Below are 18,098 nucleotides of genomic sequence, written 5' to 3' on the forward strand. Positions count from 1 at the left end.
CTTTGTGCCTATTGAGATGATCATATGATTTTATCCTTTTGTCAATGCAGTGTATCACACTGATTGATCTGCAGATATTAAGTCATCGTTGCATCCCTCAAATAAATCTCACTTAATCATGGTGTATGATCCTTTTGTTCCAGTATTCTTGCCTGGGAAATCCCATGGACAGAGGAGCCTGGTGGGCTAGAGTCCATGGGGTCACAAAGAATCAGACATGACTGAGCAACTAAGCACATGTGATCCTTTTTATATATTATTGAATTGTTTGCTAATATTTATTGAATATATTTCTATGTATATTCATCAGAAATATTGGCCTGTAATTTTATTTTCTTTTTTGTAGTACCTTTGTCTGGCTTTTGTATCAGTGTAATCGTGGCCTCATAGAATGAATTTGGGAGTGTTCTCTCATCCTCAATATTTTGGAATAGTTTGAGGATAGGTATTAGTTATTCTTTAAATGTTTGGTACAATTTGCCTGTGAAACTGTCCAGTTCTGGACTTTTGTTTGCTGGGAGTTTTAAAAATTACTAATTTAATTTCACTAGTAGGGATTGATCTGTCTCAATTGCCTGTTTCTTCCTGATTCAGTCTTGGAAAATTTTATTTCTAGAAATTTATCCATTTCTTCTAGATTTTCCAATATTTTTGCATGGAACTTTACATAGTATTCTCTTATGATTTTAAAAATCTCTGTGATACAAGTTGCAATTTATTTTATTTCTTTTTATGTTTATTTGGGTCCTCTTTTTTCCTTGGCAAACTGAAGTGAAGGCTTATCTATTTCTTATCTTTTCAAAGAAACTAGTTTTGGTTTCATTGATTTTTTTCTATCTTGTGTCTCTATTGCCTCTCATCTATTTTATTCCTTCCTTTTGCTGACTTTGGGCTTTGTGTGTTCTTCTTTTCCTAATTACTTTAGGTAGGTTAGGCTGTTTATTTGAGATTTTTTTTTTTTTTTTTTTTTTTGTCTCTTGAGGTACTTATATCACTATAAAACTCCCTATTAGAATTGCTTCTACTGGGCCCCAGATTTTAGAAAAGTGTTTTATTTTTCATTTATTCTGAGGTATTTTATGATTCCTCTTTGATTTCTTCATTGACCCATTGGGTTTTTATTTTTGTGGCATATTATTTAGTGTCTCTGTGTTTGGCTTTTTTCCAGTTTTCTTCAAGTAATTGATTTCTAGTTTCTTATCATTGTGGTTGGGGAAAATGCTTGATATAATTTCTATCCTTATAAATTTGTTGAGACTTCTTCTGTGGTCTAGCAAGTGATGTATCCTGGAGAACATTCCATGTGCATGTGAAAAGAATCTGTATTCTGCTGGTTTGGGATGAAATGTCCCATATATGTCTATTAAGTCCAACTACTCTTAAGTGTCATTTAAGACCATTGCTTCCTTTTTTATTTTTTATCTGGATTATCTGTCCACTGATGTAACTGGGGTGTTAAAGCCCACTAAGGTCAAGAGGGGTGGCCGTGAGGAGATACCCCTCGTCCAAGGTAAGGAGCAGCAGCTGCGCTTTGCTGGAGCAGCCATGAAGAGATACCCCACATCCAAGGTAAGAGAAACCCAAGTAAGATGGTAGGTGTGGCAAGAGGGCATCAGAAGGCAGACACACTGAAACCATAATCACAGAAAACAAGCCAATCTGATCACACAGACCACAGCCTTGTCTAACTAAATGAAACTAAGCCATGCCATGTGGGGCCACCCAAGATGGGAGGGTCATGGTGGAGAGGTATGACAGAATGTGGCCCACTGGAGAAGGGAATGGCAAACCACTTCAGTATTCTTGCCTTGAGAACCCCATGAACAGTATGAAAAGGCAAAATGATAGGATACTGAAAGAGGAACTCCCCAGGTCGGTAGGTGCCCAATATGCTACTGGAGATCAGTGGAGAAATAACTCCAGACAGAATGAAGGGATGAAGCCAAAGCAAAAACAATACCCAGTTGTGGATGTGACTGGTGATAGAAGCAAGGTCTGATGCTATAAAGAGCAATATTGCATAGCAACCTGGAATGTGAGGTCCATCAACCGAGGCAAATTGGAAGTGGTCAAACAGGAGATGGCAAGAGTGAATGTCAACATTCTAGGAATCAGTGAACTAAAATGGACTGGAATGGGTGAATTTAACTCAGATGACCATTATATCTACTACTGTGGGCAGGAATCCCTTCGAAGAAATGGAGTAGCCATCATGGTAAACAAAAGAGTCTGAAATGCAGTACTTGGATGCAATCTCAAAAACGACAGAATGATCTCTGTTCATTTCCAAGGCAAACCATTCAATATCATGGTAATCCAAGCCTATGCCCCAACCAGTAACACTGAAGAAGCTGAAGTTGAAAGGTTCTATGAAGACCTACAAGACCTTTTAGAACTAACACTCAAAAAAGATGTCCTTTTCATTATAGGGGACTGGCATGCAAAAGTAGGAAGTCAAGAAACACCTGGAGTAACAGGCAAATTTGGCCTTGGCGTATGGAATGAAGAAGGGCAAAGGCTAATAGAGTTTTGCCAAGAGAACATGAGAAGACTCTACATATGGACATCACCAGATGGTCAACACTGAAATCAGATTGATTATATTCTTTGCAGCCAAAGATGGAGAAGCTCTATACAGTCAGCAAAAACAAGTCTGGGGGCTGACTGTGGCTCAGATCATGAACTCCTTATTGCCAAATTCAGACTTAAATAGAAGAAAGTGGGGAAAACCACTAGACCATTCAAGTATGACCTAAATCAAATCACTTATGATTAAACAGTGGAAGTGAGAAATAGATTTAAGGGACTAGATCTGATACACAGAGTGCCTGATGAACTATGGATAGAGATTCATGACATTGTACAGGAGGACACAAGGATCAAGACCATCCCCACAGAAAACAAATGCAAAAAGGCAAAATGCCTGTCTGAGGAGGCCTTACAAATAGCTGCGAAAAGAAGACAAGTGAAAAGCAAAGGAGAAAAGGAAAGATATAAGCATCTGAAGGCACAGTTGCAAAGAATAGCAAGAAGAGATAAGAAAGCCTTCCTCAGTGATCAATGCAAAGAAATAGAGGAAAACAACAGAATGGGAAAGACAAAAGATCTCTTCAAGAAAATTAAAGATACCAAGGGAACACTTTATGCAAAGATGGGCTCTATAAAGGACAGAAATGGTATGGACCTAACAGAAGCAGATGATATTAAGAAGAGGTGGCAAGAATACACAGAACTGTACAAAAAAAGAGCTTCACGACCAAGATAATCAAGATGGTGTGATCACTGATCTAGAGTCAGACATCCTGGAATGTGAAGTGAAGTTGGCCTTAGGAAGAATCACTACAAACAAAGCTAGTGGAGGTGGTGGAATTCCTGTTGAGCCATTCCAAATCCTGAAAGATGATGCTGTGAAAGTGCTGCACTCAATATGCCAGCAAATTTGGAAAACTCAGCAGTGGCCACAGGACTGGAAAAGGTCAGTTTTCATTCCAATCCCAAAAAAAGGCAATGCCAAAGAATGCTCAAAGTACCGCACAATTGCACTCATCTCACATGCTAGTAAAGTAATACTCAAAATTCTCCAAGCCAGGCTTCAGCAGTACATGAATCATGAACTTCCAGATGTTCAAGCTGGTTTTAGAAAAGGCAGAGGAACCAGAGATCAAATTGCCAACATCCACTGGATCATCGAAAAAGCAAGAGAGTTTCAGAAAAACATCTATTTCTGCTTTATTGACTATGCCAAAGCCTTTGACTATGTGGATCACAATAAACTGTGGAAAATTCTGAAGAGATGGGAATACCAGACCACCTGACCTGCCTCTTGAGAAACCTATATGCAAGTCAGGAAGCAACAGTTAGAACTGGACATGGAACAACAGACTGGTTCCAAATAGGAAAAGGAGTACGTCAAGGCTGTATATTGTCACCCTGTTTATTTAACTTCTATGCAGAGTACATCATGAGAAACACTGGGCTGGAAGAAGCACAAACTGAAATCAAGATTGCCGGGAGAAATATCAATAACCTCAGATATATAGATGACATCACCCTTATGGCAGAAAGTGTAGAGAAACTCAAAAGCCTCTTGATGAAAGTGAAAGTGGAGAGTGAAAAAGTGGGCTTAAAGCTCAACATTCAGAAAATGAAGATCATGGCATCTGGTCCCATCACTTCATGGCAAATAGATGGGGAAACAGTGGAAACAGTGTCAGGCTTTATTTTTCTGGGCTCCAAAATCACTGCAGATGGTGACTGCAGCCCTGAAATTAAAAGACGCTTACTCCTTGGAAGGAAAGTTATGACCAACCTAGATAGTATATTGAAAATCAGAGACATTACTTTGCCAACAAAGGTCTAGTCAAGGCTATGGTTTTTCCAGTGGTCATGTATATGAGAGTTGGACTGTGAAGAAAGCTGAGTGCCGAAGAATTGATGCTTTTGAACTGTGTGATGCTACTACTTTTCACTTTCTGCCATAAAGGTGGTGTCATCTGCATATCTGAGTTTATTGATATTTCTCCCAGCAATCTTGATTCCAGCTTGTGTTTCTTCCAGCCCAGTGTTTCTCATGATGTACTCTGCATATAAGTTAAATAAGCAGGGTGACAATATACAGGGTGTTGGATAAGCCTCTTGAGAGTCCCTTGGACTGCCAGGAGATCCAACCAGTCCATCCCAAAGGAGATCAGTCTTGGGTGTTCATTGGAAGGACTGATGCTGAAGCTGAAACTCCAGTACTTTGGCCACCTCATGTGAAGAGTTGACTCATTGGAAAAGATCCTGATGCTGGGAGGGATTGGGGGCAGAAGGAGAAGGGACAACAGAGGATGAGATGGCAGGATGGCATCACCGACTCAATGGACATGAGTCTGAGTGAACTCTGGGAGTTGGTGATGGACAGGGAGGCCTGATGTACTGTGATTCATGGGGTCACAAAGAGTGGGACATGACTGAGTGACTGAACTGAACTGAACTATTATTGTATCATTGTCAATTTTTTCCTTTACGTCTGTTAATATTTGCTTTGTATATTTTAGTTGCTCCTTTGTATATTTAGTTAGGTGCATGCTGTGTGCTGTGCTTAGTTGCTCAGTCATGTCTGACTCTTTGCAACCTCATGGACTGTAGCCTGCCAGGCTCCTCTGTCCATGGGATTCTCCAGGCAAGAATACTGGAGTGGGTTGCCATGCCTTCCTCCAGGGGATCTTCCCAACCCAGGGATTTAACCTAGGTCTCCCACATTGCAGGTGGATTCTTTACCATCTGAGCCATGAGGGAAGCCCATGAATACTGGAGTGGGTAATCTATCACTTCTCCAGGGGATGTTCCTGTCCCAGAAATTGAACCAGAGTCTCCTGCATTGCAGGCAGATTCTTTACCAGCTGAGCTACCAGGGAAGCCCATTTTAGGTGCATCAGTTCAGTTCAGTTCAGTTCAGTCGCTCAGTCGTGTTCGACTCTTCACGACCCCATGAACCGCAGCATGCCAGGCCTCCCTGTCCATCACCCCAACTCCCAGAGTTCACTCAGACCCACGTCCATCGAGTCAGTGATGCCATCCAGCCATCTCATCCTCTGTCGTCCCCTTCTCCTCCTGCCCCCAATCCCTCCCAGTGTCAGACTCATTTATATGTTAACAAATGTTATATCCTTTTCTTGTGTTGATCTCTTTATCATTTAATAATGCCTTTCTTTGTCTCTTATTATACACTTTGTTTTAAAGTCTACTTTATCTGGTACGAGTATTGGTACCACTACTTTCTTGTCACATTTGCATGAAATATCTTTTTCCATCTCTTCACTTTCAGTCTGTGTGTATCTTTAGCTCTGAATGAGTGAGTCTCTTGTAAGTAGCATAGAGATGGGTCCTTTTTAAACCAATCAGCTACCTTTCTACTGGAGCATTTAGTTCATTGGCATTTGACATGATTGTTGATAGATATGTACTTATTATCGTTTTGTTGCTTGTTTTCTGGTTGTTTTTGTATTTTTTTTCTGTTCTTTCCTTCTTTTTATAATTTCTTCACTTGTGGTTTGATGATTTTCTTCAGCTTGTTAGTTCCTTTCTGTCTAGTTTTTGTTTAACTATTGCAGATTTTTGATTTGTGGTTACCATTGGCTTCATCTGTGTTGATCTGTAAATATATCTACTTGCTTTAAACTGATAGTTTAAGTTCAAAGACATAAAAGATCTATATTTTTTAATTCCTTTCTGCAACTTTTGTGGTTTTGATGTCACATTCTTCATCTTCATTTTGTCCCTTGTTTATTGTAGTTCCTGTTGATATTATGTTTTCCTTCTAATCTTCACACTAGATTATTTAATGGTTGATCCACAGCATTTACTATATAGCCTTTTCTAGTGAGATTTTTCTTTTTCTATAAATTCTTACTTCCTATTATACCCCCTTTCTTTTCTGCTTAGAGAAGGCACCTAATTTCTTTTAGGGTCAGTTTGGTGTTAATAAAATCTTTTCATTTTTACTTGTCTGAAAGGCTATTCATATCTCCTTCAACTCTGAATAATAGTGTTGCAGGGTAGAGTATCCTAGTTTGTAGGTTTTTCCTTTTCAGCACTTTAAATATCTCATACCATGCCCTTCTGGCCTGCAGTTTCTGTAGGAAAAAAGTCAGCTGGTTTTTTTTTTCTTCTTCACATACAAGGTTCTCTTTTATGTGACTCTTTTTCCCCCCTTGCTGCATTTAAATATGATGTGAATGTTAGTATACTTGATGTTGCTTTAGAAGTCCCTTAAGCTGTTCTTACTTTAAAAATTTTGTTTTTCTTTTTGCTGTTCTGATTGATTTCCATTTTCTATTTTCCAGATCTCTTATGCATTCTTCTGTATGATCTAGTCTGCTATTAATACCTCTAGTATGCTTTCCATTTCAGTTATTTAAGCTCTGACTGGTCCTGTTTTGTATTTCTAGTTTCCTGTTAGAATTCTCACTTTGTTCATCTATTCTTTTCCCTATCCTTATTATTAACATTTTAATAACATTTTAATTAACATTAATAACATTTTAATTAACATTATTAACCCTTTATCTGGTAAATTATTTATGTTTCATTAGTTGTTTTTTCAGGGTTCCTTTTTGTTGTTCTTTCAATTTAGAATAGATTTCTCTCTTTATTTTGCTTAACTTTCTCTGTCTCTATGAGATTAGGTGAAGTAGCTACCTATCCTGAAGTGGTGTCCTTGTGTGGGAGGGTCCCTATGGATCTGAAGTGAGCATGGGTCACATTTTCCTCCAGGAAGTGCTGGCGGCTACCACCTTGGTGGGAGGTAGGGCTGAAGATGGAGTGACTAGAGCTAGAGCCATGTGTGAGCCAGGGTTTCTCTTATGCTCAGTGGCTGTCACTGCCCTATCAAGGGCAGGGTCAGGTCCCAAGGTGCTGAAGCAGAAGCCCTAAGAATAAGATCAAGCTGATTCCTCCCCCCTTAGTGTGACTCTCCCCTCCTCCCAGCAACAGCACCCTCACCCCAGGGGAACAGCACTGGAGCAAGGAGGGGCCAAGTGGGTACCCAGTTCAGGCCACTGCACGTGCTGGGGGATGGTCCCCGAACACTAGTCAAAGCTCCAGACCACTTCTGATCTGCTGCCTCCACAAGACCCAGTAATAGCCACCCTCACCCACTTTGGATGCCATGCCAGGTTCAAGTGGGCTCCTTCCTCCCTCAACTGTGCACTCTCCTCAGGAGTGGTAGCCTTTACCCTAGTCAAGAGCTACACAAAGCTAGAGGCACTAGCGAGAATGCTTGGCATGTGCTGGGGCACACACTGGGTGGCTGGGGGTCAGTAGAAACCAGCCAGAGGCCTGAAGTTTCAATCTGCTTCCTTCACCTTATTTTGGGAGTAAGCAAGCGTGTGCACACTCTGCACAAATGTGGTCTTGGTTTCTTACAGCCGTATAGTCCCACTGGTTTTCAAACCAACGAAAGTAAGGGGACTTGTCTTTCCAATATGGGACCCCAGGGCTGGGGCACCTAATCCGTGGTTCAAACTGCTCGCTCCTCAGAGGGAAGATCTCTGAGCCCATGTGATCCCCCCTCTTCTGTGCCCTCTCCTAGGGGCACAGGTCCTAACTTGATGGCTTCTCTCCCCTTCCTGCCCAGCTCTGTGAATCTTTCTTTACAGCCTTGGTTGTATAAGAGCTTCTACCAATCTCTAGCTTGTTTTCAGTGGGAATTGCTCCCAATGTAGATTTAAAAAAATTTTTTGATGTGTATATGGGGGAAGGTGAACTCAGGAAGCTCCTATGCATCATCTTGATGTCCTTTGGAGAAACTTTGGTTTATAATTTATAAGAATCATTTTGGCTTTTGGATAAGTGAAAAGGCAGAAGCAAGAAGACCAGTTTAGAGTTTATTGCAATATTCCTGGGAATGATGCGTTGTGATAGAGTGGAAATTACAATGGGAATGGTGATAAGAAGTTAGCTTTTGCATGTATATGAAATGAAAACCTGACTGCATTGGCTAACAGATTGGATTTAGGATTTGAGAAAGACAAGTCAAGAAGGTCTTCAAGGATTTTGGTCTGAGAAACAGGAAAAACAGATATACTACTGAGATGGAAAGAAAATAGGAGAGAAAGATTTGGGGGGAAATTGAGTTCATCTTGGTTTATGTTAAGTTTGATATGCTTACTAGACATCCAGGTAGGCTGTCACGTATATGAGTCTGAAATGCAGAAAATTTGGGTTAGAGATAAATTTCAAGAGTTATTAATCTAGAGATGGTATTTTATATTAGGAGCTGAATGAGATCACTCAGGCAGTAAATGTAGTTAAAACCCAAGGCATGAAGTCAGAAGGTCTCTAATGTTTAGAAGTAAAGAATATGAGAAACATCCAGAAAGAGAGACTGAAAAGAAGTAATCAAGAACAGGAGTTAGCAAATTGCACATTTAAACATGTACAGCATATTCGTATCAATTACATCTCAATAAAGCATTTAAGAAAGATTGGGAAGGGAGAAGGCAATGGCACCCCACTCCAGTACTCTTGCCTGGAAAATCTCATGGACGGAGGAGCCTGGTAGGCTGCAGTCCATGAGGTCGCTAAGAGTCGGACACGACTGAGTGACTTCACTTTCACTTTTCACGCATTGGAGAAGGAAACGGCAACCCACTCCAGTGTTCTTGCCTGGAGAATCCCAGGGATGGGGGAGCCTGGTGGGCTGCCGTCTATGGGGTCGCACAGGGTCGGACAAGACTGAAGCAACTTAGCAGCAGCAGCAGCAGCAGGGAAGAGAGAAAGTACAGGCAGGTGGTAATAGAGACAGCTCTTCTGAGGATTGAACTGTAAAGGGACAGGGAGAAACGGCATTACGCCCGAAAAGGGACAGGGATGTCAAGATTTTTTAAGAGGGGAGACACTATAGCATGCTTGTTTGCTGATGGGAATAACCCAGTAGGGAGGGAAAAACTCATAATACTGTAGAGAGGGGGCAACTGCAGAAGCAATATCCTTCAAAGGGCGAGAGAAAATGGGATCAGCACACGTAGGGGGGGCTGGCTTCAGAAAGGAAGAATGGGCACAGGTGCAGGGGTGGATTTAAAAAATCATTTTGGCTTTTGGGTAAGGGAAAGGGCAGCAGCGGTGCGAGTTTGGGGGAAGGTCTCTTTTCTTTTGATTTCTCAGTAAAATGAAAAGTAAGATCATTTGGGAAGAGTGGAGAGGGCAAGGGGTACTGGAGAGTTAGGATTAGAGGGAAATGTGTGAAATAGTTGTCTGGAGTGTAGGAGAGAGGGCAGAGCTTGGGAAACAACACTGAAGGTCCACGAGAAGAGTGAATTTTCTAGTGAGACTGGTCTGTATGGTTGGACACTCTTCTTCATTCACATCCTGCTCTAAAGTGCTGCTGATGTTCTTGGGAAGCAGGTCCTGTTTCCTCCAGATTCCTACTCCTCAGAGGTCTTTCTGACCTTCATCAAAATAGCCTCTGCCCTGTGGCTCACCTTCTCTACCTCCTTACCCTGCTTTATTCTCCGTTGTAACATTTATTCCACCTGACAAGTGTTTGATATCCTGGGTTTGCTTCTTGTCCATCCTTATTATGTGTTTATACTTAGAACAGTGCCTGGTACACAGTATGTGTTGAAGGAGTCTGAGGGCCTCTACTTTTCCCCACAAAAAGATTCCACCTACATACACCCTATCTCTTTGGCAATTTCTCCACCTTGCTGTGTCCTGGAGACTGTACAACTACATCTATAGGCAACTTGTTTTCTGGCTTTGGTTGGGGCCAGTGGGTCCTTTCCTTGTGCTCACCTCAGGCTGGCTATGTATATCAATTGAAGGTCAAAAATTGTCTGTCTCCCCTTCCCTTCCCTCCTCCTATCCCTTCAGGGAGAGAAGTGGTAACTAATAGCTTCTGGTAGACTATTCTTTTGTGGTTTCCTTACACCCTGCTCTGGCCTATGTAAATGATCCTTTTATTAAATCCCCTTAGAATGATCCTAATTTGTGTGTGCCATCTGTTTCCTGCTGGGACTCTGACAGGATCCCTATCTGTAAATAATGACTTTAATAACGCTGGATTCCATTAGTGCCTTGCTACTCAAATGTGGCCAGGGGCCAGCAGCATACCATCATCTGGGACACTGTAAGAAATTCAGGCTCCACCTCAGACCTTCTGATTTGGGATTAGCATTTTTAAATGAGTCCCTGGTGATTCTTACACACATTAAAGTCTCAGCAGCAGGCACTAGAGTATTCTGAGTTTTACTGAAGCTCTTTTGGGTCCAAGAAACCCTAAGACTCATTTAGACTAACTCAGACAATGGAGTCTTATAGCCCGGCTGAGGCAGACAAACTTGCACTGAAATCTAAGAATAGGACCCAGAAGAACATGACGGCTCATGGAGATGAAGCCCAGAGGGTCAGTGTGGACCTCGGAGACTTCACAAGGGGAGTCTGCAGGTCTCTGTTGCTCCAGCCCGAGTGCAACACTCTCCATGCATGCTTCCTGTTCCACGACCAAGTGAAGCCCTCACCATGTACTCTTTATTTTGCCAGAGTTCCTGTTCACTTGCAGCTTTGCCTAACTTCTGAGCTCACTTATGTCCATGATGTGCTCCTGGTCTGTCTCATAACCTTGTGTTACTGACTACCCAAATTTCAGCTTCAGAGAATAAGGACATTATTTGCCCAATTTGTCCCTGTTTGAGCAGAGTTTTTGTGCCAGCCTCTCTCACAGGCTAATGGCCAGCTTTTGGGTTGGCTGCCAATTCCTGATTCAGCAGACGCTGGGTAATATGGAATAAAATGTCTGCCCTGGGCTGTATAATCAGCAGGGACTGTGGAAGAAAATCACACTATGATTACATACCTCGTTAAAATGGTCTTCAAAAATATGAAACAGGGTTTTCAAATCTTGATTGTAGGCTCTTTCCCCTTTATCAACACCACCACCCCCAGCCCTGCCTTCCTTCCCACACTTCCGAGGAACATCTGCATCCTCTGGCAGACTCTGACAATCATGGAGACAACTTTCATGTTTAGGATATTGCAAACGTTGTATAATAAAATTAATTACATTTAATTAAACATCCATTTTTTTATAGCCCCAAACAAATCGAAAATGCCATGTTAAGCTTATGAGATGGCAGTCCTCCAAAGCACTCTGCCGCTGAGTGTGTCTGCTCAGAGACTTATGTGTCTCAGGGATCATTTTACATGAGTGAATCTGAAGAACGGCCTCTGGGCCTCAGTTAAGCATCAAAGAAGAATGCTAGTCTCTGTGTCTCAGGCCAAGAAACTACTACCCATATCCTCCATCCTTCTCACAATCCAGCAACAGGTCTTTCATTCAAACAGCAATCTTCCTTTTCCTGCCTGCTCTTTTCATAATGCACTGAAATTATGAATTTTCTTCTCTCCTTCCCCCACTACATGACAGCAGGGGAGGGCACTGCTCTATCTCTCATGACTGCAAGGCTTGGTATGTGGTAGCTGCTGGACTAACATTTATTGAATGAATGAATGAATGCTCTTGCTTATTGGTCAAGTGCTTATCTCACCTTATCCTGCGAAGAACCCCAAGTCTCAGTGGATTTCTTGCTCTACAAGACTTAAAAGGGACTGCAGGTCTCTTTCATGTATCTACTCACCTTGTGCCCAGCCTGAAGCAGTATCCTCTCTGGTCCAAGCTCATACCAAGGTAGAAAAGAAGACAGCAAGAGGGCTGATGGAGGCATCAGTGCACTTTAAAGCCTGTGCTTATAATGAGTACATGTCACTTTTTACCACACACTCCATGGGCTAAAGTCAGTCACATGGAAAGCCCAACATAAGCTGACTGGAAAAACCATGCTTTTCCAAGGGAGGAAGGGGCTGGAACAGCTGTCTGTTGAACAACAATGTCCAAGCTTTCTACTGACACTTTTTCTGATGTTCAAATTCATTTTCAAATCAGCAAACTAACTCGCTCCCCCCCACCCCACCCAACCCAACCTCGCCCCCGCAACATATATATTAAGTCAGGGTCCATTCAATTCCAGGAACAAAATGCAATTCAAAGTAGTTTATGCAAAAAAACCTTACTGATCCACAACTAGAAAGTACAAGGAGTAGAAGTAGCTGAAGCCAAAGGGTTCAAATAATGTCAGGGCTCTCTCTCCATCTCTCTGCTTTGCTTCCCTCAGGGTGTTGGTCATTCCCCCCAGCCTTTCAGAGGTAGCCTCCATTTGACCAGAAAAAAAATGGCTGCCAAAGGTTCCAGATCCACGTCCTCCCTTTTTAGGAATTTCCCATTGGGTAAGGATTTTTTTTTTTTTTTTTCACATTCTACACTTTACTCTCAAGGAAAGAGTCTTTTTATATCTTTACCTGAGTATTAATTATACCCACGTCTGAGCCAATCTTTGTGTCTAGGAAATGGCTTGGCCATTTAGATTTAAATAATGTGCCCCTGAGTGCCAAAGAATTGATGCTTTTGAACTGTGGTGTTGGAGAAGATTCTTGAGAGTCCCTTGGACTGCAAGGAGATCCAACCAGTCCATTCTGAAGGAGATCAGCCCTGGGATTTCTTTGGAAGGAATGATGCTAAAGCTGAAACTCCAGTACTTTGGCCACCTCATGCGAAGAGTTGACTCATTGGAAAAGACTCTGATGCTGGGAGGGATTGGGGGTAGGAGGAGAAGGGGACGACAGAGGATGAGATGGCTGGATGGCATCACTGACTCGATGGACGTGAGTCTGAGTGAACTCCGGGAGTTGGTGATGGACAGGGAGGCCTGGCGTGCTGCGATTCATGGGGTTGCAAAGAGTCGGACATGACTGAGCGACGGAACTGAACTGAACTGAATGTGCCCCCAACTCCACCACAGCTAAAACAGTAACAATTTAGTCCACTGAAACATATATATTTGTTATCCGAGTTTTCAATCAGTGCTATTCTGATGTTTTGGGCAGTTTTCAAAATTCAGCTAACTAAAATTCCCTCAGTGTATAAATTCAGTTCAGTTGCTCAGTCGTGTCTGACTCTTTGCGACCCCATGAATCGCAGCACGCCAGACCTCCCTGTCCATCATGATCTCCTTGAGAATGGACTGGTTGGATCTCCTTGCAGTCCAAGGGACTCTCAAGAGTGTATAAATTAGTCAGAATCTAATCAGGTCTAGGGACAGAATATAACTCAAACTAGTTTACGACCCAAAGGCCCAGCAATATATTTACTTAATGTGTGTACATAAAAATTACTTATTTGAATTAGAGAAAACAAAATCTAAAACTGCATAGAGTGGATTCAATGGTAAACCCTTAGTTTATATACTTCTGCATCTTTCTGTCTTCTGAAAATATTCAAGAGATCCTGCACCAGAAACCTTCATTTCAAAATCTTTCCAGGTTGTTATACCCCAAATTCCTTTCCCATCTGTTTTCTTCATTATAGTCATTCTTGCCCATTACAGCCATTTCATCCAGTTCTCATTTCCTCCATTCTATATCCTTCTGACCAGAGCTAATACAGCAATGCACTACTACACACTTTTAAAACTTCTCTTGTTTTTTTACTGCCCATTCATTAATAAACTGGGCTTCCCTGGTGGCTCAAACGGCAACACATCTACCTGCAATGTGGGAGACCTGGGTTTGATCCCTGGGTCGGGAAGATACCCTGGAGAAGGAAATGGCAACCCACTCCAGTTCTCTTGCCTGGGAAATCCCATGGATGGAGGACCCTGGTAGATTACAGTCCACGGGGTCGCAAACAGTCAGACACGACTGAGTGACTTCAGTTTACTGAACCCATTATAAGGCATTGTAAGTGCTGTGTTTGGCTCTGTGCATACAGAGGAGAGATAAAACAGTCCTGCTCTCAAGAAACTTGTCATATAACAGAGGGAACAGGCCTATAAGCAAATGTCTGCAACATTACATAATAAGCACTGCAACAGGCATAAGAAACATGCTCAGATCAGTGCTATGAAGAGAATGCTGATAATGTGGAAGGCTGGCAGGAAGCACAATGACTAGTTAGGAGATCACTGCAGAAATGTGAACAGGTCACGATGAGAATCTGAACTCTGCCTGAAAGTAGAAGCTGTAAAAATGGAGAAGAAACAATGGTGGTATGAGAGTCATTATGAAGAATTAACCATGAACCAGCAAAGTGAAGGGTGGGGAAAGGGAGAAGCTGAGGAGTCATCAAGTTTCTCATTTCGATGCCTGAAGGATGTTAGTATCACTCATGAGGGATGTCAAGTACAAAGGCAGGAGAAACCTTTCAGATAAAAATATGGACTTAGGCTGAGATGGAAGTGTTTGTGGATATCCCCTTTCCTGAATTCTGGAATCATTTGCACCAGTAACCAAAAATTATTTTTGTGTATGGAGTGGAAAGTAGGAAAGAGAGAAGACAAGGAGAAGGTGATAAGTCTATGATCAAATCAGGGGTGTTGTGCCAAGGCACAGATTCCTTTCCCTGTGAAGAGTTTGCCAGTCATTTGTAACCAAAAGAGAATCTGTCTTGTTCTACTCATAATCACGAGCTGGCTCTGGGCTGGGATCTGTGGAGCATCCTCAACAAGGCACTTGTAGAGGACCTAAAGCATATGAGGTGCTCACTAGCAGATCTGGTTTTAGATAACAAAGTCTTCAGATTCAGGACTTCTATTTATAAATGGCTACCCAGTCTGCAAGTGTAAGTTAAAAGATGTCTTTAGGAAGGCTAATTTAAGAATATGCAAAATTCACTGTTTCAGGAATTGGCCAAGTATTTTAATCCTAAAAGCCTCCCCTTGAGAATCTCTCATATTTCTGGATACAATGAAAACATTAATATTTTATAGGAAATATGTTTATTATTGATCATGGCAATTCAAAAATATTCGTTTTTTTCTCAGGGTTGGTCTGTCATACTCTTTAGAGATATTAAATATATCAAAATCGTAAGCAATTTTGTTTAATATCACAGAGAAACTTCTATATGGTAAGCAAGACAGGAACCTCTAACAATGAAACAAGGTCTTCAGAACTTGCCAGTAAAACACAGGAAGCATTTCCAATGATAGATGTAGGAACCCATGGATAGAATCTAACAGAGCACATGCTGGAAAACAGATCAGCAAATTTTATGATCCACTGTTACTGTGAGTTTCCTATGGGATGCTTCCAAGCACGGCCTGTGAAAGGGGCTTAGAGATGTGATCACTGGACATGGGACTCATGTTACTTAAGTGCCCCAAACCTACTGTTTTTTTCAACTTCTTGTCCACATAATCATGACCAGAGATTTAAAGGAGAAGACAAGAGCAGGAACAATTTAGCTTTGACTTTTGAGCAGATGTAACACCAGCTCTTCGTCCTCAGCTAAAGACAGGCCTGTATCCAAAGGTTCTAAGGTTCCCCACTTGGTTTTCTTTCGGTCACGACTTGCTGGTCCCACGTCTTCTACTTCACTATTGTTCCTTTTCCTCATTGTCTGCTTCTTCTTGATATCACTGGTGGAAACAAATCCAATGATTTCCGTTATAAATAACTACATTATTATGAAATTAAACATTAAAAATAGGACAAAATTACCAATAACAGATACTTGACAAAGTGGTATTATTATTCAAGAAGGAAAGAAGCTATAATAACATCAGGCTATCTGTATCATAAATAAGTCCCTTCTCATTCATTAACAGATGTGGGCAAAGGGCTATCATATACCAGGCACTGGGCAGGGTACATTGTACACACGGTCTCATCTAATCCTCACAATAATTCTAGGAGCTTTGGATACAGCATCCACAATTTGAGGACACCAACTGGCCCAGAGTCTGCCTCCAGACTGGCTCCAATCTGTGCTTGTTCTGCCATATCAAACCATCTCTATCTAAAGTTAGTTTATCCTTTAGGTAATATCTGTCGCATCAATTTGTGATACATGGATCATGAATAAAATAGAACATGAAATGTTAAGTTAAAAATTACTTAAGACAAAAAGTAATTCTGCCCCATTTAAATCTGTATCTAAGATTCACAAATGGTCTTAAGAAAACATAAACATTACTGTGGTATTCTGCACACACTTGACACACAGACCATAAAAATATAACTAATTTCTGAAGGTAGAAAAAGTCACGACACAAGAAAAACTGAAGGAAAAAATAAAATATCCTCAAGGCATTTTGAATACCATCATCCATCATCATGTTCAAAGATGACCAAATTATTGGCCACAAGTTTAAAACAAAATTTAAAAATCCACCTGGTAGCTATGCCAGTAGCAGCTGTTTATTAAGGGCTTACCAATGGTCTGGCATTGTGCTACATGCTTTACATAGACTACAACATTTATCTTCATGAAAATCCTTGGTGTGGGGAGCACTGGCCTCATTCTACAATGAGGTTAAGAGAGGTTAAATGACTGAACCCATATTATGCACATGATCTTCAAACTTACAATCTGAATGACTCTAAATTCAGCCCAAAGCCAGATGATGGAAACCAAAATATATTTCAAGCATAAGATGCATTCCAAAAGACAACAAACTGCTCCAGTTCCAAACAACTCTATTATACCTTAAGAAGATAGCTGGGATATCAAGTTAATGTGCCTAATCAACATATCCAGTTCTGACCAGCTTGAAGGAAATCTGTAAACAATTTTCCCATGCACCTCCCACAAATGCCCAATACTCTGACTCAGCAGCCATTCTCTCTCATCACTGGAGGAAAGATACACTGACAACACTATGAGGTTATTTAAAGCCACAAATAACCATATTTTAAAAGGGTGGGTACCTACAGAGATGAACATGAAAGAGTTCCTTATAATGAGAATTCAGTCAGTAAAGAAAAGAAAGCTCTTCTTAGCAGAAAGAGGACTTTAAGAAAAAGTACTGAGTCCTGATCTTCTTGAGTATGGCCAGTTTGGTGCCAATTCCACTGGACCAGAGTACCATGATTTATTTGGAACAAGTTAATACTGATTTTGCTCTGCCTGTACCTCAAGTGCATCTCAGAGCAGCCTAATTAGTGGGTTTTACTTATGCATCCTTTGTTAATGTGCTCCTCACATTATATTCTGTACAGGAAACAGCTGGTTCATAAAATTAAAAAAAAAATTTGGAAAATTTATGTAGATGGAAAATATTTTCAGAATTAGCAACTTTGCTGCTTTGTGGACCAGTTAAAATTTTAAAAAGATATTTTATACTACTTTCCATAGCAAGGAAGTTGTAATTGGTATGAAAAAATAATTATTAAATGATAATTTAGATATTCTATAGGTAAGTTACCCATCTGGATGATACCACTATAATGGTAGAAAGTGAAGAGGAACTGAACAGTCTCTTGATGAGGGTGAAGGAGGAGAGTGAAAGGCTTAAAACTAAACATTAAAAAAACTAAGATGGCATCTGGCCCCATTACTTCATGGCAAATAGAGGGGAAAAGGTGGAGGTAGGGACAGATTTCCTCTTCTTGGGTTCTAAAATCACTAAGGATGGTGCCTGCAGTCATGAAATCAGAAGACAATTGCTTCTTGGCAGGAAAGCTATGACACCTAGATAGTGTGCTGAAAAGCAGAGATATTACTCTGATGACAAAGGTCCATATAGTCAAGCCACGGTCTTCCCAGTGGTCACATACAGTTG

General features: G+C 41.1%; 1 protein-coding gene across 1 annotated transcript in view; it reads right to left on the reverse strand.

The window, feature by feature from the left end:
• Positions 1-15,294: 15,294 nt before the first annotated feature.
• Positions 15,295-18,098, reverse strand: part of DDX10 (DEAD-box helicase 10) — a 306,488-nt gene continuing 303,684 nt past the window's right edge. The window contains exon 18 of the mRNA XM_025266925.3: positions 15,295-15,953. Coding sequence (XP_025122710.2) covers positions 15,776-15,953 — 178 coding nt within the window. The 3' untranslated portion in view covers positions 15,295-15,775. The remainder of the gene's footprint in view (positions 15,954-18,098) is intronic.

Source organism: Bubalus bubalis, chromosome 16 (assembly GCF_019923935.1).
Source record: "Bubalus bubalis isolate 160015118507 breed Murrah chromosome 16, NDDB_SH_1, whole genome shotgun sequence".
Classification (NCBI taxonomy): domain Eukaryota; kingdom Metazoa; phylum Chordata; class Mammalia; order Artiodactyla; family Bovidae; genus Bubalus; species Bubalus bubalis.